This window comes from Oryx dammah, unplaced genomic scaffold (genome assembly GCF_014754425.2).
Source record: "Oryx dammah isolate SB20612 unplaced genomic scaffold, SCBI_Odam_1.1 HiC_scaffold_12, whole genome shotgun sequence".
NCBI classification, from domain to species: domain Eukaryota; kingdom Metazoa; phylum Chordata; class Mammalia; order Artiodactyla; family Bovidae; genus Oryx; species Oryx dammah.
In genome coordinates, this window is record NW_024070196.1 from 3,282,808 (window position 1) to 3,309,900 (window position 27,093).

The 27,093-nt window shown below is 39.2% G+C and overlaps 1 protein-coding gene across 1 annotated transcript in view; it reads left to right on the forward strand.

Annotated features, from left to right (window-relative positions):
• The window catches only part of DCHS2 (dachsous cadherin-related 2), a 347,149-nt gene that overhangs the window by 190,800 nt on the left and 129,256 nt on the right, over nt 1-27,093 (forward strand). Inside the window, exons 5-10 of the mRNA XM_040251351.1 lie at nt 4,275-5,291; nt 7,897-8,084; nt 11,666-11,765; nt 17,763-17,920; nt 19,000-19,843; nt 23,234-23,473. Of these exons, the coding sequence (XP_040107285.1) occupies nt 4,275-5,291; nt 7,897-8,084; nt 11,666-11,765; nt 17,763-17,920; nt 19,000-19,843; nt 23,234-23,473 (2,547 nt within the window). The remainder of the gene's footprint in view (nt 1-4,274; nt 5,292-7,896; nt 8,085-11,665; nt 11,766-17,762; nt 17,921-18,999; nt 19,844-23,233; nt 23,474-27,093) is intronic.

A 27,093-nucleotide genomic window follows, 5' to 3' on the forward strand; every position in this document is an offset into this window, starting at 1 on the left:
CTTCCAACAACACAAGAAACAACTGTACACAATGGATATCACCAGATGGTCAGTACTGAAATCAGATTGATTATATTCTTTGGAGCTGAATATGGAGAAGTTCTATACAGGAAGTAAAAACAAGACCAGAAGCTGACTGTGGCTCAGATCATGAACTCCTTATTGCAGAATTCAGACTTAAATTGAAGAAAGTAGGGAAAACCACTAGGCCATTCAGGTATGTCCTAAATCATACCCAAGTCAGGTATGACCTTATGATTATACAGTGGAAGGGACAAATAGATTCAAGGGATTAGATCTGATAGACAGAGTGCCTGAAGAACTATGGATGGAGGTTTGTAACACTGTACAGGAGACAGTGATCAATACCATCCACAAGAAAAAGAAATGCAAAAAGAAAAAATGGTTGTCTGAAGAGGCCTTACAAATAGCTATGAAAAGAAGAGAAGCAAAAGGCAAAGGAGAAAAGGAAAGCTATACCCATCTGAATGCAGAATCCAAAGAATAGCAAAGAAAGATAAAAAAGCATTCCTAAGTTAACAATGCAAAGAAATAAAGGAAAACAATAAAATGGGAAAGACTAGAGATGTCTTCAAGAAAATTAGGGATACCAAGGGAAACTTTCATTCAAAGATGGGCTCAGTAAAGGACAGAAATGGTATGGACCTCACAGAAGCAGAAGCTATTAAGAAGAGGTGGCAAGAATACACAGAACAACTATACAAAAAGATCTTAATGACCCAGATAACCACAATGGTGTGATCACTAACCTGGAGTGCGAAGTTAGGTGGGCCTTAGGAAGCATCACTATGAACAAAGACAATGGAGGTGATGGAATTCCAGTCGAGCTATTTCTAATCCTAAAAGATGATGCTGTGAAAGTGTTGCATGCAATATGCCAGCAACTTTGAAAAGCTCAGCAGTGGCCACAGGACTGGAAAAGGTCAGTTTTCATTCCAATCCTAAAGAAGAGCATTGCCAAAGAATGCTCAGACTACTGCACAATTTCACTCATTTCACATGCTAGCAAGGTAATGCTCAAAATCCTCCAAGCTACGTTTCAGCAGTACATAAACTGAGAATTTCCACATGTACAAGCTGGATTTAGAAAAGGCAGAGGAACCAGTGATCAAATTGACAATATTGCTGGATCATAGAAAAAGCAAGATAATTCCAGAAAAACATTTACTTCTTCATTGACTACACTAAAATCTTGACTGTATGGATCACAGCAAACTGGAAAATTCTTTTATTTTTTTCTATTTTTCTTTTTTTTATTTTAATTTTTATTTTACTTTACAATTCTGTATTGGTTTTGCCATACATTGACATGAATCCACCAGGGGTGTACATGCGTTCCCAAACATGAACCCCCCTCCCACCCCCCTCCCCACAACATCTCTCTGGGTCATCCCCGTATACCAGCCCCAAGCGTGCCGTATCCTGCATCGGACATATACTGGCAACTCAATTCTTACATGATATTATACATGTTTCAATGCCATTCTCCCAAATCATCTCACTCTCTCCCTCTCCCTCTGAGTCCAAGAGTCTGCTATACACATCTGTGTCTTTTTTGCTGTTCTGCATACAGGGTCATCATTGCCATCTTTCTAAATTCCATATATATGTGTTAGTATACTATATTGGTGTTTTTCTTTCTGGCTTACTTCACTCTGTATAATCGGCTCCAGTTTCATCCATCTCATCAGAACTGATTCAAATGTATTCTTTTTAACGGCTGAGTAGTACTCCATTGTGTATATGTACCACAACAGATAGGAATACCGACCATCTTACCTGCCTCCTGAGAAATCTGTATGCAGGTTTAGAGGCAACATGGAACAATGGACTGGTTCAAAATTGGAAAAGGAGTATTTCAAGGCTATATATTGTCCCCCCACTTATTTAACTTCTAGGCAGAGTACATCATGTGAAATGCTGGGCTGATTAAAGCACAAGCTGGAATCAAGATTGCCGGGAGAAATTTAATAAGCTCAGATATGCAGTTGATACCGCCCTTGGCAGAAAGCAGAGAGGAACTAAAGAGCCTGTCCATAAAGTTGAAAGAGGAGAGTAAAAAAGCTAGTTTAAAACTCAACATTCAAAAAACGAAGATCACGATGTATCCGGTCCCATCACGTCATGGCAAATAAATGGGGAAACGATGGGAACAGTGACAGATTTTATTTTCTTGGGCTCTAAAATCACTGTGGATGGTGACTGCAGCCCTGAAATTAAAAGACTCTTGCTCCTTGGAAGAAAAGCTATGACAACCCTGCTGCTGCTACTGCTGCTAAGTCGCTTCAGTCGTGTCCGACTCTGTGTGGCCCCATAGACGGCAGCCCACCAGGCTCCCCCGTCACTGGAATTCTCCAGGCAAGAACACTGGAGTGGGTTGTGATTTCCTTCTCCAATGCATGAAAGTGAAAAGTGAATGAAGTCGCTCAGTTGTGTCCGACTCTTTGTGACCCCATGGACTGCAGCCTACCAGGCTCCTCTGTCCATGGGATTTTCCAGGCAAGAGTACTGGAGTGGGGTGCCATCACCTTCTCCGGACCTCCCTAGACAGCATATTAAAAAGCAGAGACATTACTTTTCCAACAAAGATCTGTATAGTCAAAGCTATGGCTTTTCCAGTAGTCATATATGGATGAGAGTTAGACCATAAAGAATGCTTATCACCAAAGAATTGGTGCTTTTGAATTGTGGTGTTGGAGAAGGGTCTTGAGAGTCCCTTGGATCGCAAGGAGATCAAACCAGTCAATCCTAAAGGAAATCAATCCTGAATATTCATTGGAAGGACTGATTTGAATCTGAAGTTCCAATACTATGGTCACCTGATGTGAAGAGCAGACTCATTGGAAAAGACCCTGATGCTGGGAAAGACTGAAGGCAGAAGTGAACAACAGAAGATAAGATGGTTGTATGACATCACTGACTCAATGGACATGAGTTTGAGCAAATTCCGAGAGATGGTGAAGGACAGGGAAGCCACGTATGCTGCAGTCCATGGAGTAAGTAGCAAAGAGTCAGATACAACAATGCAGTGTTGAATAAATCTTACCTTTTCTCCATGAAAGAATTGAGACCATACAATCTATGGCTTGCTCTTTGTTCTTTCAACATTTTTATCCTACTTTTTTAAATCACAAAAGTAATAGGTACTTTTAACCCACTGCTCATTTCACAGACACACACACTTCAAGAAAATTTTATGAAAACACATCCAACTGTATTTGCTGTTCTACAATGACCTTCCCCCCATCCCCCTACTTCCCCAGTTTATGTATTGTGAACATTTTCCAAGAAACTGGACATCATTCCATCTCATTTAAAAAAGTTGCCTAGTATTTCAACTTATATGTATAAAATATGCTTTATTTAAACATTTTGTTTTTGCTATCAATTTGAATGATTTACAGTTATTTTTGCTAGTCCAAATAATACTCAAGCAAATATCTTTATATGACTTGTAGAGGTTTCTCTGCAAGAAAAATTCCTAGAAGTGAGTTACTTGTTCAAAGATTTTATCCTGCTCCCTAGTGAAAGTGTTAGTCCTTCAGTCATGTCTGACTCTTTGAGACCCCTTGGACTGTAGCCCACCAGACTGCTCTGTTCATGGGACTCTCCAGGTAAGAATACTGGAGTGGGTTTCCATTCCCTTCTCCAGGGGATCTTCCCGACCCAGGGATTGAACCCAGGTCTCCCGCATTGTAGACGGATTCTTTACTATCTGAGGCACCAGGGAATCCCATCCTGCTCCCTAACCCTAAACCTAATCCATCTCCTCTTCTTTCCTTAACTTTTGGGGATGGTATTCGCCTTTTGTCAGTAGCTATTATAGAGAAGGAGCTTCCCTAGTGGCTTGGTTGGTAAAGAATCCATCTGCAATGCAGGAGTCTCCTTCCATACAAGAGACCCGGGTTAGACCCCTGGGTGGGGAATATCCCTTGGAGTAGGAAATACTTGACTTTGCTTCCTCAAATATAGGCATCCACATTATTTTCTGAATATCTTTCTGTTTTACTTAATTCAAGAAGAGGGAAGGAAGATGGTGAAACCCGTGGCTTTCTCCTTGTCCCGGGACAGTACTTTTGTCTACTGATACTTGAGAGACCATGTGTTCACTTACAACAGGCGTTGGAGAGCCGAGGAAGACGTGAGACATTGCATAGTATTCTCCGTGTATGTGACACACGTTAGTGCTTCCAGTTCTTAGTGTTGCCTTCTCCTTTAATTTCGTCCTTTCTTTTTTTTCTTTTTCTTTTCAGATTCCTCAGAGCCAATTTGTTATAGGATCTCCTCTGGCAATCTGGACGGCACGTTCTCCATTCACCCATGGCTGGGCACCATTCGAACGCAGAAGCCTCTGGATCACGAAGCGCAGCCGGTGGTTGTGCTCACCGTCCAGGCCCAGCTCGGCAGCTCCCCTGCCTGCAGCAGCACAGAGGTCAACATAACCGTCATCGATGTCAATGACAACTCCCCGGTGTTTCCCAAAGCCTCCGATGAGGTTACAGTGTCTCAGAGCACACTGCCTGGCACAGCCTTGTACCGCGCCCGTGCAGAAGACAGAGACAGCGGGCCCAACGGGCTCGTCCGCTACGCCATTGCGCGCCAGAGCCCGAGCCTCTTTGCTGTGGACGCGGGGCTCGGCGTGGTGTACCTCAACCGGAGCCTGCCCGGCGCTCAGGCGCAGGCGTGCTCTCTGACCCTGGTGGCCCAGGACCTCGGCGTTCCTTCTCGGGCGTCCCTGTTGGTGCTGACAGTCATTATCGCGCGACAGGAGCGAAGCCCGGCTTTGACGTTTGAGCATTTGGTCTATCAAGCGGAAGTGAGTGAGTCGCTCTCGCCAGTGACCCCAGTCCTGCGCATCCGGGCCCGCCCACTGGGCCCGCAGGGTGCTTCCCCGCAGCTCGTGTACGGGTTGGAGCCCAGCACAGACTCCGCTGCGTTTGGCGTCCATCCTTTCACAGGTTGGATTTATTTGCGGCGACAGCTTGACTATGAATCCACGCAAATGTATAATTTTAGAGCGTTTGCCTGGATCCCAGAGGACAAATGGTCACAAAATGTGAGCACTTCAGTAACTGTTCATGTCCTGGATGAGAATGACGATTCCCCTACCTTCTTGCATGATGTATTGTTTTTGAAAGTCCAGGAGAGTCCTGTGCCCCAAGGGGTAATAGGCAAAATTACAGCAATTGACAGAGACTCCGGAAAGAATGGACAGCTGTCATATTTCCTTTTGTCCGATGGAAAATTCTTCAAGATGAATCCTAATACAGGTAGCATTTTGTAGCTTGCGCTTATTGCTTTAAAATTGGAATTGACAAAACCCAAATCTAAGTTATAATACTAGTGCAAATATATAAAATTGCAGTTTTTAGTAAATACTTTACTTGATGACAGTATTGTGATTTTAAAGTAAAGTCAAAATTGAAAAGAATTTTTCCTAGAATGATCCATGCTTCCTTGCCTCACACCCACATACTGTCTGTCCATACATGGTTCTCTTTTTGAATTAGAGCTACAGTGAGAACTGGACTGGATAAACTCTTGTGTAAAGTCTAGTCTCCTCCACCAAATTTTTTCACTTGTAGATGTCTTTAAATATTTCAAGTAATATTTTGTAAAACATAAATGTCATTGATGAAGAACTAAAAAATCCATTAATTAAGATTTCAAAATTACTCATTTGATATATTTCCCCATTCTCATTTTTTTTCAAGGAACCATGGGGAATGGGCAAATATTTACACTGAGGTTTTTTTTTCAAGTCTTAAGTATACAAATTTTATTATATTTTAAAATTTATATTATATAAATTTACAAGGACTTTAATTCCTGCAACTACCCACAAATGAACTGTGTTTATACTGCAACCATATAGCTGCAGAAACTGAGACCTGCATAGCTCAAATAACATGCCCAAGGTCATGGGGCTAAAAAGAAGTGAGAAGGTTACCACTTTGTACATTTGCAAGAGGCACCATTCATGCTGTGGTCCTTGAGCCTGTTGCCCTTTGCTCTGTGTGTGTGTGTGTGTGTGAGTTGCTCAGTCTGTGACCCATGGACTGTCAGTCAGTTCAGTCTCTCAGTTGTGTCCGACTCTTCGCGACCCCATGAATCGCAGCACGCCAGGCCTCCCTGTCCATCACCAACTCCCGGAGTTCACTCAGACTCACATCCATCGAGTTAGTGATGCCATCCAGCCATCTCATCTTCTGTCGTCCCCTTCTCCTCCCGCCCCCAATCCCTCCCAGCATCAGAGTCTTTTCCAATGAGTCAACTCTTCGCATGAGGTGGCCAAAGTACTGGAGTTTCAGTACTGGACTGTAGTGGGACCCGATTTGAATTCAATTCTAATTACCTTCTAGGTGCCCACTGTGTGAGTTAGGAAAAGGTGCCCCTTCCTCCAGCAGATGGCGCTTCACGCCAGGACACAAGGCCTGCTAGGATGCCAAGCTGCATCTCAGATCCCATTCCCTCCTGAGCTGGGCGCCCCCAGCAGGGCACAGACTGCACTGCTGCCAGGATGGTCCTGCTTGCTCTTTACTTCCAAGTGCTGAATAGTTCTCTTAGGTCTTCTGTTTCACTCAGCAGTTTATTTTTCTGGAAATAAAATATACATTTGGTCCCCACATGATCTCTCTCCCACAGTCAGTCCAATGCCCAGATTCATAAGACCAAGTGCCCACTCCTAGAACTGTTGTTTGGCTAGAAGCAAGAAGCTTCATTTCAGGGCAGTTTCCTTACCTTGACTAGAAGAGAGAGTTCCTGCCATGCTCCATGGCCTGCTCTGGGGGGTGAAGAGTTAAAGTGTTTGAAGGGGTTTGGAAGTCTACATACTCATAAACCGTTCCTCTTCACCAGGGCTGGGGACAGCGGGGGTTGAGGGCATCCACCAGAGTGTGGCCAGCGTGTGTGCTCTCCACATCCAGGACTCCAGGCAGCTTTGGTAGCTACCCTCTTCCTCAGAACCCTGCAAGGCGCCCTCACGCCCGTCCTTGGCTGAGTCTCCCAATCTTTTCCAAACAGCTGCTACTTGTCAGTCAGAGTTGGTTCATCAAGTGAAAGTCTGCCATTCAGCATTTAGGGTTTTCTGAGAAGAATTATATTTGGGAACTTTAAAAATGCAGATGTTGTCTTTGTCATTTTTGTTAGAATCCAACAGTAAATACTTTATAAATATAGTTGACATAGTAAAGGAATATGTAAACACTGCATTTTAGCTTCACCAATTCAGCAACTTATCCAGATATGAATTGTTTTGTTCCTGATCTCACTTTTTGCTTTTCATATGGTCATTTCATTTGGAGGACGAGGGAAAAAAAAAATCTTAGAAATGGCAATGTTAAGGAATAGTTTCTTCATGATTACTTTCTCACAAATTGATATTTTCATAGATAGTGAGGAAATTAATTCCTGGTGGAACTCTGCAGTAGGAGATGGCCCTTGGTAATATGTAGAAGCATTTACAATTTTATGCCTGAGTCTGTGGGATGAAACACGAGGGACATAGCCTAGAAGACAGTTTTGAGCAAGACTATGCAAAATATGGTTTATAAAGCATGAAGTTATTTGGGAAGTCATTATGCTCACTATACATATATTTTGTGAGATAGTAATAAATAACTCTATACATTCTTTAGTGCAAATGGTTCATGGTAGATAATTTGAAATACGAAGAACGACAAATTGAAGATGGCAGAAGAAACTTCAGAAAATTCTTTCAGCAGTGGAGCTAGATTACTAAAGAGTGTGCTGTTGGAAGTTGTGCTCTTAGAGCTTGGTATCTGATTTTCCTTTCTGGGCGTTGGTCTGGATTGGGGTTCTTAACGAATTCCGGTACAAGTGGCATCTTCTCTCACACTGCTCTGTGCTCCTCAGGGGAGCTGATCAGCTGGGTGGCCCTGGATCACGAGCAGCGTGCGCACCACCAGGTGGCCGTCCTGGTGAGCGACCACGGCTCCCCTCCGCGCAGCGCCACCACGCTGGTGCACGTCTCAGTTACCGACATCAATGACAACAGGCCGTACTTCCCACAGTGCCTCGCTGGGAAGGAGCTGTACATCAAGGTATGTGCCAAGTAGCCAGGCAGCCTTTCTATGAATTTTGGTCACTAGTTTTGAGCACCATCTTGTGGTAAAAAGCATGAACTTACCCAGTCAGTCTTGGTGTGGAAATGCATACTTTTAGATTTAGAATTGTCCACATGTCATAGAAACCTACAATTATTTATTTTATTTATTTATTAATTTTAATTGGAGGCTAATTACTTTACAATATTGTGGCGGTCTTTGCCATACATTGACATGAATCCACCACAGGTGTACATGTGTCCCCCATCCTGAACCCCCCTCCCACCTCCCTCCCCATCCCATCCCTCAGGGTCATCCGAGTGCACTGGCCCTGAGCGCCCTGTCTCATGCATCGAACCTGGACCGGTGATCTATTTCACATATGGTAATATACAAAAATAAATTCAAAATAGATTAAAGATCTAAATGTGAAACCTATAATTATTAGAAAAAAGAAAGGTGAAGGTGAAGTCACTCAGTCCTGTCCAACTCTTTGTGACCCTGCGTGGACTGTAGCCTACCAGGCTCCTCCGTCCAGGGGATTCTCCAGGCAAGAATACTGGAGTGGGTTGCCATTTCCCGATATACCTATAGCTGATTCATGGCAGAAACCAACACAATACTGTAAAACAATTGTCCTCCAATTAATAAATTAATAAATTTAAAAAAATGCTTATTTGTTCTATTTAGGATCACATATTCAGTTGTTTAATGATAATGTGGTTCTGTCTGTTGTATGCAAACATAATGGTACTTCATTATCAGTAGTGCTCAGACATGGATTTTTTTTTTCAGTAATATTCATACCTTTCTTTGTTTAGAGCTCAACTGAAAAACATCTTTGAGCTGGTTAGTTGAAGACAGAACAGTCTGCAGCTTTAAAGTGAAGGGTGCATGTGTGCTCAGATGCTCAGTCGTGTCCAACTCTTTGCGACTGACGTGCACCCAAATATTGTAACATTTGATCTTTGAAGGCAAATGCGAAAACTTCTAATTATATTTATGTGATCTTGTATCTTTCATTTCCATATTTTTGTATGTTCTGTAATGTACATAATAAATTAGTGTGTTAGTTCAGGTAGATAATTGATAAATGTATCTTGAAGGTACTCGTACTTCTTTTAAAATAAATGGGTTATATAAATAAAAAGTTTGGGAGCTATTGCTCTAAAATAATTGAGCATTCAAATTAAGCTCAGATATGCATGTTGAAAAACACAAGAAAGGTATCGAGGGAGTTAATAACTTTAAACTTATCTTCCAAAATCATATTTAAAGAAAACTCTGCCATCGTGGAGCATCATGATACCATCCTTATGATTTTGTATTATTTCATTTTATGCCTGACATGTGTACAGTGTGCTCAGTCGTTTTAGTCATGTCTGACTCTTTACGACCCTGTGGATCGTAGCCCGCCAGTTCTTCTGTCCGTGGGATTTTCCAGGCAAGAATACTGGAGTGGGTTGCCATGCCCTCCATCAAGGAGGTCTTCCTGACCCAGGGACTGAACCCACATCTCCTGCATCTCTTGTGTTGTAGGAGGATTCTTTACCTGCTGAGCCATCAGGGAAGCCCCAAGGATGACATTTCACAGCTTAATTAGGCAATAGAACAGAAACTAGGAGTTCAGTTCCACATGTGTATTTCAGTATTCCAGGAAAGTTTCTGTTAATTAATAAGATACTTTTCCTGAAATAATAGTCTACGTTTATCTTTAGCATGTTTCAAACCTTTAAAAATGCCCTAAGAAGGTGATGCATAAGAAGCTAGAATCCTTTTTGTTGTTGTTCAGTCACTCAGTTGTGTCTGACTCTCAGGGACCCCAAGGACTGCAGCACGCCAGGCTTCTCTGTCCTTCACCATCTCCCGGAGCTTACTCATGCCTACTGAGTCAGTGATGCCATCCAACTATCTCGTCCTCTGTCGTTCCCTTCTCCTCCCACCCTCAATCTTTCCCAGCATCAGGGTCTTTGCTGATAAGTCAGCTCTTCCCATCAGGTGGCCAAAGTATTGGACTTCAGTGCCAGTCCTTCCAATGAATATTCAGGACTGACCTCCTTGCAGTCCAAGGGACTCTCAAGAGTCTTCTCTAACAGCACAGTTCAAAAGCATCAGTTCTTCGGCTCTCAGCCTTCTTTATGGTCCAATTTTCACATCCATACATGACTACTGAAAAAGCCATCAGTTCAGTTCAGTTCAGTCGCTCAGTTGTGTCCGACTCTGCGACCCCATGAATCGCAGTACTCCAGGCCTCCCTGTCCATCAGCAACTTCCGGAGTTCACTCAGACTCACGTCCATCGAGTCAGTGATGCCATCCAGCCATCTCATCCTCTGTCGTCCCCTTCTCCTCCTGCCCCCAATCCCTCCCAGCATCAAAGTCTTTTCTAATGAGTCAACTCTTCGCATGAGGTGGCCAAAGTACTGGAGTTTCAGCTTTAACTTCCAAAGAAATCCCAGGGCTGATCTCCTTCAGAATGGATTGGTTGGATCTCCTTGCAGTCCAAGGGACTCTCAAGAGTCTTCTCCAACACCACAGTTCAAAAGCATCAATTCTTTGGCGCTTAGCCTTCTTCACAGTCCAACTCTCACATCCATACATGACCACAGGAAAAACCATAGCCTTGACTAAACGGACCTTAGTTGGCAAAGTAATGTCTCTGCTTTTGAATATACTATCTAGGTTGGTCATAACTTTTCTTCCAAGGCGTAAGCGTCTTTTAATTTCATGGCTGCAATCACCATCTGCACTGATTTTGGAACATATCTTTGACTATATGCATCTTTATTGGCAAATAGGTGTCTGTTTTTTAATGTGCTGTCTAGGTTGCTCATAGCTTTTCTTTCAAGGAGCAAGTGTAATTTCATGACTGCAGTCACCATCTGCAGTGATTTTGGAGCCCAAGAAAATAAAGTCTGTCCCTGTTTCCATTGTTTCCCCAGCTATTTGCCATGAAGTGACAGAACCGGATGCCATGATCTTAGTTTTCTGAATGTGGAGTTTTAAGCCAGCTTTTTCGCTCTCCTGTTTCACCTCCATCAAGAGCCTCTTTAGTTCCTCTTCACTTTCTGCTATAAGGGTGATGTCATTTGCATATCTGAGGTTATTGATATTTCTCCCTGCAATCTTAATTTCAGCTTGTGCTTCATCCAGTCCAGCATTTCACATGATGAACTCTGCATTTAAGTTAAATAAGTAGGGTGACAATATCCAGCCTTGACGTACACCTTTACCAATTTTGAACCAGTCCATTGATCCATGTCTGGTTCTAGCTGTTGCTTCTTGCATCAAAAATCTGAGAGTTTTTAGTCAATTTTATTTCTTTTTTTTCCTCTCAAAATTAGTTTAAATGCTGCAGATAATTTGTTCAAATTGAATGAAACATTTAAATGTGTAATATGGATTATTTTCATGGATTTACATTCATATAACCTTTATATGGTAGACATTTGAATTATGTGTGGGTTTAAAAGTAGTTTAAAAATAACAGGAACATTGTGTTCCTTCGTTTCAAGTTTCCTTGATATTTCTTGTTTAAGTTCCACCTACTAATTTGTCATTCATTTGTCTTAATGACAGGTTCTGGAAGGTCAGCCAGTAAATATGTTGGTTACCACTGTGTTTGCAAAGGATCTTGATGAGGGGAACAATGCAGAAGTTATATATTCGGTATCTTCAGGTAAAACTTACTGTTCATATAGGATTCAGAGCTTTTAGCATTTCCTCTGCTGTCTACCAAACATCTGCCTCCTTCTGAGAAAATAGTTAACGCTAAAAATAACACCAAATTGCACACAAAATAATTTTGTTGTTTTCTAGAATCACCTTTTTAAAAAAGAATTTAAAAGTTTAATGTAAAATCATACATTTTTTCATGTCCTAAAGAGAAATCAGCCAATCATCCACTTTAAATGAATTATGTTCAATAATCTAAAAATGCAAATCAGCTTTTATTGAGGAAAGCACTGTTAATAGTTAATGTGTAAAAAATGATGTTGAGTATAAAGACATCTGAAGACAGGGTTTCCCTGGTGTCTCAGCTGGTAAAGAATCTGCCTATAATACAGGAGGTCCAGGCTCAGTCCCTGAGCTGGGAAGATCCCCTGGAGAAGGGAATGGCTGCCCACTCCAGCATTTGTCCCTGGAAAATTCCATGGACTGAGGAACCTGGTGGGCTAGCTAGTCCATGGGGTTGCAAAGAGTCAGACATGACTAAGTGACTAACTCTTCCCCATAAAGACATATGATTATAAATTCCAAGCACCTGTGAATCTCTATGAAAATTAAATATTCTTCAGGTCAGAGTAAATCATACTCAAAATATCACATATGTACACGCATGTATGTGTATGTGGGAATTTTACTGAGACAGGCTTATGTTTATGTTTTTCTTTGAGAATGCACGGGCATTGCATTCCTGTGATTGGATCCAAGGATTACCTTAAATTGACATTGTGTCTTTATACGATTTTAAAAGGCATTTTTGCTGTGTCATGTTTGATACAAACATAGGGAAGCAACAGACAACATTGCTCTTACCTGCAGATAATTTAATTGCCTGCATGGAAACCCCAACTATGCTACAGGCAAACCATTGGAATCAATAGCATAAAAATATTTCTGGGAGCAATGTCAATATACAAAAATCACTAGCATTTTAGAAACTAAGCAGGATTTCAAAGGTTTGATTCACTATAACAAAGAAAATCAGAGGGTGTAGGGTCTGGCTTGCTTCAAAGATCATGAAGTTTAGGCTTCGTGGTTCTTCTCTTGCTGGGGCTTCTCTGGGATGGGAATATTGTCCTATTCTCTTTAAAGAGGACCCACAAATTAAATGTTTCCCTTCCAAATCAGAATCATCTTGATGAAAAGCATAGGGAGGGAAATTTCAGTAAAATATATTCAAGACCTTTGTGTAGAAAATTGCAAAATGTTGATGAAAGACCTGAAAGCAGAAAGAAATGAAAATGCAAACCATGTTCATGCTTGGGAAGGTGACAGATTCCATTGTTCAGGGATAATGAACCTGCTGCAGAGAGACAGACAGATACACACACACACATGCAAGTTAACCTATAATCCTTCTATGATGCCATTATTTGCAAAGAAATACAACCATCCTAGAAATTGTCCATGAATATATGGTCTAGAGAGATACATCTCCACTTTAGAACAGAGGCTGTCCACAGGGGAGAAAAAGGGGAATGAAATTTGGAGGTATACACAGGTTCTTTGCTGTACTTATATTTTGTCATTTCTTTAAAAATTTTGAAGAAATATTGGGACTTTACCAACCTGGAAGTGTTTCCATGGATGATCATCATATATTTCTGAAAGTTTGAAATGTTGATTTTTTAAAAAAATTAGTCTTTAATCTGATACTTGGAACATAGCAATATAAAAATATGGTGTTATCTATTATGTTATTCATACCCTTGCTTTAACTTCATCGAATTGCAAAATAGAAGCAACTACAAAATATAAGATAAAATAACAAGATAAAAATCAATATAATGGGAACATATATATCTTTGTTTACATATATATATATATATATATAATATCTTTGTTTATATCCTATAAGAATGAAGTAAATGGATCGAAGCATAGATATCACAACCAGCAAATGTTACATAATTTCCTGCTCTATACTCTGACTTTCTTAAGGGCAGGAGTGCTTTTTTATTTGCCTTTATTTCCCCTATAACTGGTAAAGTGTCTGTTGTATAATATGATTCATTGACAGCTGAATAAAAGAATGAAAGAGAGTCATGACTGGTCCAGACTTTGAGATTTTTGGATTGTTGAAGTATTAAGATTTTATCGAAGAATACAAATCTATTATTTAACAAACTAGAAAAAAACCCTACCATAAACAATTTTAATTAGAAATATCAATATGAACTTGGGACATCTTTTAGTGTGTGCATGTGTATTCTCTGTCCACTGAAGATGGCCTAGAAAGAATGAATGACCCAGAAGCAATGAGCAGAATACAACCTCCCAATACTGTGTTCCATGGAAGAAACCAGGAGTCCTTGGAGAAATGACCGACTCCAGGTCTCGGTTAGGAAATCTTCAAGATGAGTCTGTAACATTCTGTTAAACCAGATACCAGGAGGCTGCTAAAGATGACTAGGTCATATCAAAGACTTAGGAACCACCTTTGTGCATGCCTGCTAAGTCACATCAGTTGTGTCCGACTCTGTGCAACCTCATGGACTATAACCCATCAGGCTCCTCTCTCCATGGGATTCCCCAGGCAAGAATACTGGAGTGGGTTGCCATGCCCTTCCCCAGGGGAACTTCCCAACCCAGGGGTTAAACCCGTGTCTCTTATGTCTCCTGCATTGGCAGGTGGATTCTTTACCACTAGCGCCACCTGGGAAGCCCTGGGAACCACCTCTAAGAAGATCCTAACAAAGCTAGTGGAGGAGATGGAATTCCAGTTGAGCTATTTCAAATCCTGAAAGATGATGCTGTGAAAGTGCTGCACTCAATATGCCAGCAATTTTGGAAAACTCAGCAGTGGCCACATGACTGGAAAAGGTCAGTTTTCATTCCAATCCCAAAGGAAGGCAATGCCAAAGAATGCTCAAACTACTGCACAATTGCACTCATCTCACTCACACACTAGTAAAGTAATGCTCAAAATTCTCCAAGCCAGGCTTCAGCAGTATGTGAACCATGAACTTCCAGATGTTCAAGCTGGTTTTAGAAAAGGCAGAGGAACCAGAGATCAAATTACCAACATCTGCTGGATCATGGAAAAAGCAAGAGAGTTCCAAAAAAAACATCTATTTCTGCTTTCTTGACTATGCCAAAGCCTTTGACTGTGTGGATCACAATAAACTGTGGAAAATTCTGAAGGAGATGGGAATACCAGACCACCTGACCTGCCTCCTAAGAAACCTGTATGCAGGTCAGGAAGCAACAGTTAGAACTGGACTTGGAACAACAGACTGGTTCCAAATAGGAAAAGGAGTACGTCAAGGCTGTATATTGTCACCCTGCTTATTTAACTTATATGCAGAGTACATCATGAGAAACACTGGGCTGGAAGAAGTACAAGCTGGAGTCAAGATTGCCGGAGAAATATGAATAACCTCAGATATGCAGATGACACCACCCTTATGGCAGAAAGTGAAGAGAAACTAAAAAGCCTCTTGATGAAAGTGAAAGAGGAGAATGAAAAAGTTGGCTTAAAGCTCAACATGCAGAAAACGAAGATCATGGCATCTGGTCCCATCACTTCATGGGAAATAGACGGGGAAACAGTGGAAACAGTGTCAGACTTTATTTTTGGGGGCTCCAAAATCACTACAGATGGTAATTGCAGCCATGAAATTAAAAGACGCTTACTCCTTGGAAGGAAAGTTATGACCAACCTAGATAGCATATTAAAAAGCAGAGATATTACTTTGCCAACAAAGGTCCATCTATTCAAGGTTATGGTTTTTCCAGTAGTCATGTATTGATGTGAAAGTTGGACTGTGAAGAAAGCTGAGCACTGAAGAATTGATGCTTTTGGTGTTGGAGAAGACACTTGAGAGTCCCTTGGGCTGCAAGGAGGTCCAACAAGTCCATTCCAAAGGAGATCATTCCTGGGTGTTCATTGGAAGAACTGATGCTGAAGCTGAAACTACAATACTTTGGCCACCACATGCGAAGAGTTGACTCATTGGAAAAGACCCTGATGCTGGGAGGGATTGGGGGCAGGAGGAGAAGGGGATGACAGAGGATGAGATGGCTGCATGCCATCACTGACTCGATGCACATGAGTTTGAGTGAACTCCGGGAGTTGGTGATGGCCAGGAGGCCTGGCGTGCTGCAATTCATGGGGTCGCAAAGAGTCGGACATGACTGAGTGACTGAACTGAACTGAATGTTCAGAGATGAAACAGTGTGAACATCAGTAGGGATAATAATGGCAATAGATTTACCCATTTATAATATGTTTAAATGTATGTTTAATGATTCTTGAAACAGAAACTAAACAAACCTTTAATGATCATAGTTGGAGTACTAAAGTATGTTAGTGAATCAATCCATTATTTTGAATACCGTTAAATAAAATTTTACTATCAAACATTTATACTGACTTTTCCTGCGATGAACTGCCCCAGTGGGTTACCAATAAACAGATAAGAAGACGATTCTCTCGAGTAATACGTTCCAGCCAATAAATGAAGATGGGATCCTAGACTCAGAATGTTATACTTTGCAACAGTTAGTGAATCATTAATGGATTTAGGCTGTGTACCAACTGGTGCCCATAGCACAAAAAGAGACGAGCAGACATGTGCCTTTGAAGGAAAACACAACACAGCACTTAAGAAGCAGTCTTCCGCCTAAAATGAACTTGAATTGGATTGATTATACATCTACCTCCCAATTTAAGGAAAACATAGAGGACAGAAGAACGTATGAAGCTACATATTGGAAAGAAGCAACAGGCAAATGTAGACCATGGGAAGCTTCAGGATACATAGTCAATTCTTCAGCAGATGAGTTGCAAAATAAATAAAAATAAATAAATGGATGACAGGAAGAGATAGACTGAAGAGATATGCATATATGGAGTTTATGTTAAACCTAATTTGAATTGACTAAACAATATTTGAGACAGCTGGAAATTTTAAAAATAACTAGAAATTTGATAATATGAAGGAGTTATTACTAATTTTTTTAAATATAATACTATAATTATATTTTTCCTTATCTTTTAGAGATGTGTGTTAAAAAATATGCAGAAAAATGATATAATGTCTGAGATTTGCTTCAGAAGTACACAGGGAAGGGAAATATCTGAATGTCTAATAATATTAGCCATGAGTTAACAAATATTATTTTTTTATCCTTTTCCATATGGTTTATGGTTTATTATAGGATATTGAATATAAATCCCTGTGCTGTACAGTAGGTCCTTGTTATTTGTCCATTCTTTATATGATGGTTTGCATCTGCTAATCCCAGATCCACCGAGCCCCTGCCTTCCTGCCCCTTGGCTACCACAGTCTGTCCTCTGTGTCTGTGAGTCTGTTTCTGTTTCATAGTTCAGCTCATTCGTGTCATGTTTTAGATTTGACATATAAGCAATATCAAATGGTATTTGTCTTTCTGTGTCTGACTTACTTCACTTCATGGTGATCTCTAGGTCCGTCCATGCTGTTGCAATGCCATTATTTCAGTCTTTTTATGGCTGAGTAATATTCCATTGTGTATATAATCTGCATCTTTTTTTACCTATTCTCCTGTCTAGGGACATTTAGGCTGTTTCTGTATCCCGGCTATTGTGAATGGTGCTGCTATGAGTATAGACGCACATGTATCTTTTTGGATTATAGTTTTGTCAGGATGTATGCCCAGGATTAGATTGCTCAATGCTGTGGCCCATGAGTTGATAAATACTGGAGCTAAGTGATAGGCACGTGAAAGTTCATTATATCATTGTCTAATTTTTAGTATGTGAAAATTTCCATAATAAAGTTTTTATAATCTGTTACATTTCTTGTCTATATTTTTCATATTATCCTAATGTTCATATTCTCACAGCACTTAAGGTAAATAAATCTCCCAAATGATCACAGATATATTTGTATTAATTAACTCTCTGTATTCTGCATTATTAACTAACACTAATTTCTTAATTTTGTGTGTGTGTGTGTATGTGTAGAAGGTAGTTCTGATCACTTCAAGATTGATGCCAACAGTGGTGAAATAAGAACAACTAGAGTACTTTCACATGATTATGGACCTTCTTACAGGATGACTGTAATTGCCAGTGACCAGGGGGTGCCTCCTCTTCAAGGACAGGCAGTTATTAACATTCAGGTAATAGCTCACATCACACAAAATGGGGAAAAATGCTCTGAAAGGTTTTTTTTTTTACTTTATATACAAATGTATAGAGTGAAGATACTTTAAAAATGTGAATACTCCTTTTAAAGAGCATTGCAGATGTATGTGTACAATATATTAAGTGACTTTACTACTATTTGAGAAATGATTATATTTAAATAAATGTTTATTTTAAATTTGTACAGTTACTGACAAGATTCTTTCATCATTCTGTGTGTATTTATACTACTTTTTTAAATGAAGAACAAAAAATATCTTTTCTTTTTTCCTAATTTCAAGGACCTGGTAAATTTGCAGAAGAAACATTTATAAACAAATGGCCAATAATAAATCGCATAGTTTTTGTAAGTATTTAAAAAATTAGAAAGTCACTTGAGATCTATATTTTAAGGCTTCCCTTTATTCAGAATGAGCAAATGGTTTGTGGGAAGTCTTGATAGTAGGAAAAAATTACACCAACCCATCAAAAACAAGATGACTATAGGAAGATTTTTATTCAAACACATGATAATCAGTAATTATTAACATAGGTATGAATACTAATCAAAAATATATATCCTCAAGTATTCTGTTTCCAAAGTATATTCTTTACTGACTAAGGATGTGTGGTTTAGGAGAAAATTCTATCATAATATCTCAAGTCTCTAATTTCAGGTGAACAGACACATGATTCTTAAATGTATGCAGATGTTGTCATTAAGGAGACAAGGGTTTCTAGGATTTAGAATAGCTTGTGGAACTAACTACCTTGGTTCTCATTTGTGGCCTCACCAACTATCATTGCATCCATTACAGCAAACAGGGAAGTAGAGAATCCTGTACTTTCTTATCTCCTAGATATTATGCAATTTTTAATTTTCAGAGACATACTGGAATTAGGCAATAAAAGAAAAGACATTTTCTCATCAATTATTATATACATATTTATTTGTAATATGTATATGTACATATCACGAATAGAAGGAATTAGCTTCCAAAAGAATAGCAGCAGCTGTGTTGATTAAATTATTAAAATACCACAAATCAACAGCTCCTTTTTATTCTTATTTCAGGTGATACCACTATCCAAAGGGAGAACTGTCATTTCTCAGAATATTAGACATTTAGTTATACCAGAAAACTTGAAGCCGACAAAAGTAATGAGCTTGATAAAGTCACCTGATCACCTTCAACGACAGCATGGTGGAAAGTTGCATTTTAGTATCGCTGCAGATGACAAGGATGGTCACTTTGAAGTGGACAGCTCAACAGGAGACTTGTTCCTCTCTAAGGAACTGGATTATGAAATGATGTCTCATTATCTTTTCAGGGTGGTAACTAAAGACCATAGCAGAAACCCTCCTGTGAATAGCACGGTCTTCCTGAGTGTTGCTGTGGAAGATCAGAATGACCATTCCCCATCTTTCCGGGAGGAGTTCATTGTGATAAGTGTAGCAGAGAACACCCCTGTTGGCACTCTGGTGTACATCTTCAACGCCAAAGATGGTGACGGCAGTTTTTTGAACAGTAGAATACAATACTTCATTGAAGCCAGCCACCCTGGAATGAATCCGTTTCTCATCCACCCCTCATCTGGCACTTTGGTCACCACGTCTGCCCTTGACAGAGAGAGCCTTCCAGCCGTGGTCCTGACAGTAACCGCATCGGACCAGGCTGTGAACGTGACGGACCGGCGACTGAGATCAGTGATGGCGAAGGTAGTGATTCTGGATGTGAACGACCACAGTCCCACCTTTACGTCCTTCCCCATCGCCCATGTCAGAGAGGATGCTGCGGTGGGCTCCTTGGTGCATCACGTAACTGCTCAAGATCCAGATGCAGGAAGGAATGGAAGAGTAACGTTTAGCATCCTCTCAGGAAATGAAGACATGGCCTTTATGCTAGATGAGTCATCAGGTACTGTCTAAGTCACTGCCGATTACAGCCTGTGATTGCTTGCTTGCATCTATCCTTCCCGTTTTCCTCTCTTACCAGATGATCTTCTCAAGATGCATATGCATTAAGAAAATTTGACTTGATTTACCATTTCACTTATACAGGTGGTAGGCGTAGAGGTTGTATTCAGGAAACCAACAGTCGTTGGCCTGTTAATATAGATCTGCTCTGTAGCTAGGTCACATTTCCTGGGGTGAATATTTTACAGTAGCCAACATTTTTGCCCTCATTGGGTGTGTTCACAGGGTAGGAGGTATACCAAAATAAATCAAGGTAGAACATGACTGGTCAATTATGTTAATCAAAGACTTTAGTATCAAAGCATCTCTAAGATCATAGAAACCTACCCTTGTAAATAGTTGGAAATCATGTGTTTTCAAATAGTTGGATTAATTTGGACATTAAGACCCTCACTTTTCACAACTGAACCATTTTATTTTTGGAAGAAGCCTTTATTCACTCTCCATTACTCTGCAGAAATGACACTCCCATCACTGCTCTTATCTTGCTGTCACCATATTGCCAGATAATGTCTTCTAAAAGTTTTGATGTAGCTTGATGGACAGTTATATATACAAAGTGTCAACCTTGTAATACTGACATTTTCTCACCAGTTAACACACACACACACACACACACACACACATAATTGAATGAAATGCCTTCACCCTGATTTTCAGAAAATAAAGAGATGGACTACCATCTCATTCTCAAAATAAAGTCATTTCTGTATGAACAATAGGAAAAAATCTCAGGCGTATACCATTTGGTCCAACTGTTAATAAAAACATTATTTGGAAGTGAGATTGAATGTGTAGGATTTGGAAGTCATGATTATAGTCTGGCTATATACTGTTGGAAATTTTCATCAAAATATTTATTAAATCCTGTACATATGGTTCCATTCTGAGGCCTGCATGCATACTACCTAAAAGCCCAACTGACAGAGAGAGAGTCCAGACCTAGTTGCTGATTTCTGTTAGAGCTAGGGTCTCCAAGGATCTGTTTCAGCAATGCTTAAAATGCTTTCCAGAATGGCTAAGGAAGGTCCATTTCAGGTTGTTAAAGAAGGTGGATAAAAATAGAATTGTGTCTCAGTAATATAGGTATCATGAATCTTGAACAATTGCCATGGCTGTTTCAGATCTTTTTAACATCATAAAAATGCTAATTACTGAATATATTCATATGAGATGGGCTATTTTTTCCTCTCACAAGGTTCATATTTTTCTAATTAAGACAAAGTAAGGTTTTCAATTGCTTTTGTCTGTAAAGTATAAAATGATAAGCAATCATTGAGAAGCCATTTTATATAATATGACTCAGTAAACCTCTTTAATTATTTGAAGAAATGTTCTTATAGGATAAACATGCATTAGAGAAGCAAGTACCAATTCTAAAAGAAAAGATGTAACAGAATTACATAATAAATATATGTATGCAAGTTTTTATAATACATGGCTTATGTGAATTATGTACTTCTGTGGCAGTTGGATAGAGACATTTTATTTGCGAATTTTATTGTCCTAGTTATAAAGTCTTTATTACTTTTTATTAATACGAAAGATAGTTAACTGAGAATAGTATAAAGAAACTATATTTTTTAACAAAAACTTGATCTCTTAAAGGATATAACCATAATTTTTTGTACCTTGGTCACATTGATACATGAAGTGTCCTTTGACATAAAGAGGAATACTGTTAGAACCTTGTTATTCAGTTGCTAACTCATGTCCCACTCTTTGTGACCCCGTGGACTGCAGCATGCCAGGCTGCTCTGTCCTTCATTGTCTTCTGGAGTTCGCTCAAACTCATGTTCATTGAGTCGGTGACGTCATCCAACCATCTCGCCTCCTGTCGCTCCCTTCTCCTCATGCCCTTAATCTTTCCCAGCATCAGAGTCTTTTCTGATGAGTTGGCTCTTTGCAACAGATGGCCAAAGTATTGGAGCTTCAGCTTCACTATCAGTCCTTCCAGTGAATACTTAGGGTTGTTTTTCTTTAGGATTAACTGGTTTAATCTTGCAGTCCAAGAAACTCTCAAGAGTCTTCTCCAGCACCATGGTTCAAAAGCATCAATTCTTCAGTGCTCAGCCTTCTTTATGGTCCAGCTTTCACATCCATACATGACTACTAGAAAAACCATAGCTTTAACCATGTGGACCTTCGTTGGTAAAGTGATGTCTCTGCTTTCTAATATGCTGTCTAGGTTTGTCAGAGTTTTTCCTCCATGAAGCAAGCCTTTCTTTAAGTTCATGGCTGCAGTCACTGTCTTCAGTGATTTTGGAGCTCAAGAAAGTAAAATCCATCACTATTTCTACTTCTACCGCTTCTGTTTGCCATGAAGTTGAAAGGTTGTTGCTGAACCACGAAAGACACTGGGATTCTTGGCCTCCAGAGGAGAAGACTTCAATCCGGGGCCATAGACGAGGCTTGATCACTCAGAGCTTTTGTGTAATAAAGTTTTATTAAAGTAAGAAAAGGGATAGGGAAAGCTTCCAACATAGACATCAGAAGGGGGATGGAGAGTGCCCCCTTCGCTAGTGTTAGCAAGGGAGTTATATACTTTTTAATTAGTTAATACAGTGAATCAAAAGAATGTCTGGAGCTTGTAAAGATCTTACTAGACCCACTCCCATAATTTACATTTTAAGATACCAGGATTAGCCAGAAGGTTTTTTCCAGAAGCTGTCCGGATGCAGGATACATTAATGTTATATAATCTTTAGTACAGAGTTTAAGCTGAGTTTGTTGTGTAATCATCAGTTTGAGGCTTAAAGATAAAAACGTGACTTACGTGACTGTGACTAAGACTAAGAAATGTAGAGGAAAAAAGAAAAACTTTTATCCTTTCCTCCTCCTTAAGAATTCCAGACCCCTCTCTCTTTGGGGACCCCCAGACTTCTTATCAATCTGCCTAGGAATTGACTCTCCCAAAGTAATGGGACCAGATGCCATGATCTTAGTTTCTTGAATGTCGAGTTTTAAGCTAGCTTTTTAACTCTCCTCTTTTACCTTCATCAATAGGCTCTTTAGTTCTTCTTCACTTTCTGTCATTATAGTGGTCTTTTTTTATGAAGATAGATGTTGGGTAGATAAATATTCTTGATGTAATCATCGCAGTAGATAATGGTACATGATGGAATATTTCTGAATTCTCATTCTTATATTTAAATTACGATGACCTTTCTGATTAAAAATGTTCTCTTTTATTCTAGATAACATATAAATTTAAATTCTTTAACAGAGAAAGCTTCTGAATTTTTAGCAGGTTAGAGAACTTATGCAAAAGTAGAGTAAGCATGACTTCCCAAAGAATATTATGTATTACTTTTCTCCTCTTTCAAAACAGGTTTTCTAACCACTGCTTCTCCTTTGGATTATGAGATAAAAAGTCAGCACATTCTGACCCTTCTGGCACTGGATGGTGGCACACCAACACTTTCTTCATCCCAGACTTTGACAATTACTGTTCTTGATGTAAATGATGAGGCTCCAGTATTTAAGCAGCACCTGTATGAAGCTTCAGTTAAAGAAAATCAAAATCCAGGAGAGTTTGTTACAAGAGTTGAAGCTGTGGACAGAGATTCAGGTAACTCAAAAATATGGCAACTAAGTAATTGATGTTAAAATTAAAAATGGATCAGAAATTTACCAGAAATTTGAAAACAGGTGCTCAGATTTCTGATATTTCTTTAATTACCATACATGTAAAAAATGAAAGTATAATGTGTAGTTTTTGTAGCATTTGCTTATATTGTTTTATTATTATAGTAGATACATATCTAATTAGCATAAAATTTATTGATTCGATCTTGATAATAAACAAGTATAGACAAAGTATCACATTTTTTTTTCAGATTGTAGTAGCAAAATACATAAGTACCAGAAAGTAGGCGGCTCCTGATTTCCTCTGCACATAGCATAATAGAAGAGAGAATGCTGTTGTCAGACTGCCTGGGTTTGAGTCCTAGAAGCACCGCTAAAGCTGTGTAACCTTGCATCAGCTTTATACTAGTTCTTTCTACTCCTTGGTTTCCTTATCTGTAAAATGAGGATTACAATAGAGCCTAATTCATAGTTCTGAGAATGAAAGAGTTATTACCTACAAAGAGCTGAGACTGTGTTTGGCACAATAAATGGTAAACAATTGTTAATTCCCATCATTACTGCAATACTGTTAATATTAATATCAACCACTGTGTCCAGACAAATGACTTTGAAGTGAACAGTTACTATGACTAGGGATTTTCAAATATCTTAGAATTTCTTTTCAATATCACTGTGACTTTTGGGAGACATTTAAGTTTCAGTAACTCTAATAATATACTTTTTAAATTTTAAACTAAATACTTATAAAAATTATAATGAAGTATTTGCCATTAACAGCATATGCTGAATTTTCACATCTGAATTAATACAAAGAGTTTAATAAGTTGGTCTTTTTAAATTAAAATTTGTATATAGCAATTGGTGATTCATAATCAATATAATATTTTGTTCTTTTCTTGAAAGAACTGTAACAGATGTTTCTATGAAAATACTAGTATGAACACCAGCATTTACCTCCTAAATTGTTTATCAGAGGAGTAAAAGATACATTTTTCTTGAACTTTTAAGTTATTTACCATTTAGATGCTTTGCCCTTTTGGGGAACATCCTCTTTTAAAGAAATGTATTTTTTGTGATGCTACAAAATCTTTGACATGCCAGCCCAGTTTTCTCTTTTGACCAGAGCGGGGCAGTGTGATCAAAGAGTTTTGCTTGCTGTGCTCACCAAGAGGGCTAGAGTGCACTAGCAATTGCTTGTCCCAACTCCGCTTTAAGAATTGAGCACCTCCCAGAATGTTGGAAGTAAAAGCAAAAATAAACAAATGGGACCTAATTAAACTTAAAAGCTTCTGCACAACAAAGGAAACTATAAGCAAGGTGAAAAGACAGCCTTCAGAATGGGAGAAAAAAATAGCAAATGAAGCAACTGACAAACAACTAATCTCATAAATATACAAGCAACTCCTGCAGCTCAATTCTAGAAAAATAAACAACCCAATCGAAAAATGGGCCAAAGAACTAAATAGACATTTCTCCAAAGAAGACATATGGATGGCTAACAAACACATGAAAAGATGCCCAACATCACACATTATCAGAGAAATGCAAATCAAAACCACAATGAGGTACCATTTCATGCCAGTCAGAATGGCTGCGATCCAAGAGTCTACAAGCAATAAATGCTGGAGAGGGTGTGGAGAAAAGGGAACCCTCTTACACTGTTGGTGGGAATGCAAACTAGTACAGCCCCTATGGAGAAGAGTGTGGAGATTCCTTTAAAAACTGGAAATTGAACTGCCTTATGACCCAGCAATCCCACTGCTGGGCATACACACCAAGGAAACCAGAATTGAAAGAGACACATGTACCCCAATGTTCATCACAGCCCTGTTTATAATAGCCAGGACATGGAAGCAACCTAGATGTCCATCAGCAGAGGAATGGATAAGAAAGTTGTGGTACATATACACAATGGAGTATTACTCAGCCAGCCGTTAAAAAGAATACATTTGAATCAGTTCTAGTGAGATGGATGAAACTGGAGCCTATTATACAGAATGAAGCAAGCCAGAAAGAAAAACACCAATACAGTATACTAACACATATATATGGAATTTATAAAGATGGTAACGATAACCCTGTATGCGAGACAGCAAAAGAGACACAGATGTATAGAACAGTCTTTTGGACTCTGTGGGAGGGGGTGAGGGTGGGATGATTTGGGAGAATGACATTGAACCATGTATAATATCATATATGAAATGAATAGCCAGTCCAGATTCGATGCATGATACTGGATGCTTGGGGCTGGTGCACTGAGATGACCCAGAGGGATGGTACGGGGAGGGAGGGGGAAGGGGTGTTCAGGATGGGAAACACGTGTATACCTGTGGCGGATTCATGTTGATGTATGGCAAAACCAATACAATATTGTAAAGTAATTAACCTCCAATTAAAATAAATAAATTTATTTAAAAAAAAAGAATTGAGCTCGTTTCTGGCAGTGTGGGTTTTAGATGATAGAAACATTGGAGAATATACATGAGCTTTGTGTTTTCCAATGTATCCAGTAAAGTAAAGTTCTTTGATAGCATTTTCTGATGTAAATTGAGTCACACAGGGCTCTGGGCAGCACAGAAACCACTTTCCAAAGTGCAGACATGTAAAATGCAGAGTCAGTCACTGGTGTGTGATTTAGTGATCATTTAAAGTTTGTAAAATGCTTCCTCCCCTTGACTTTATTAATTCATTTTTTAGAACTGACCCTATGAAAAATATTTATTTACTTCAATATTTGAAGGAGAAAAGAATTTGTCTCAAAAGTTCTCATATGTCATGTAAAGATGACTACCAAAACATGCTTTCCAATTTTTACTGTCTAGTTGCCAAGGGTTAGGGTAATTTTCTTTTGGAATGAATGGTCTACAACCTGTTATTTATAATTTAATTGAAAGTTTATTATTTTAGAGATTATGGTTTGCCAGGAAATTTGGATGCAAAATTGCTGGTTTTCTGGCTTTTCATTTGTGAGTGTTTGAGATACACAATTAGCATTTCCTGAGTCTCATGTACCTTCACAAGTTTTGTGTACAATCTTGGTTTACTGAAATCTCAGTGTTTTTATTGAGGCCAGATCTGTTCAGCCAATGGTTATGTCAATGCATGTGAATTTGGATGTATGCATGTGCTTTTGAACATATCTTTCCTAAATCTTTTTTCTTCTTTGCTTGTTGGATTAAGACAGTGAAAAAGGATTATGCACAATAATTAAATGATGTCAGGATTTTAACATATCTGGCATCACATTGGAATTTATTAAAGGCTTGCTTAATAGTATGTATTCCTAAAAATACTATAGCTTCACTTAATACTTGAAAGGTTAACATAAGTTTTCTTGCATTCTACAATGTAGTTTATAAAAATGTAAGCCTACGATGTTGTGTGGCATTCAAAACCCATAGGAATTTGAGTACTGAATGTTTATGATGTATGACTCACGCTGGTTCTAACAGGAGTTTTTCCTTGTATTAAATGGGAAAAACAACTACCACGTTTTAACTAAGATATTAAAACTGCTACAACGTTTGGTGCCACCAACAAGAGCTCCATTGTTAGTGCGAAAAGATCTAGCCCCGGGGGTACCTCTCCCCTAGTCCTGGG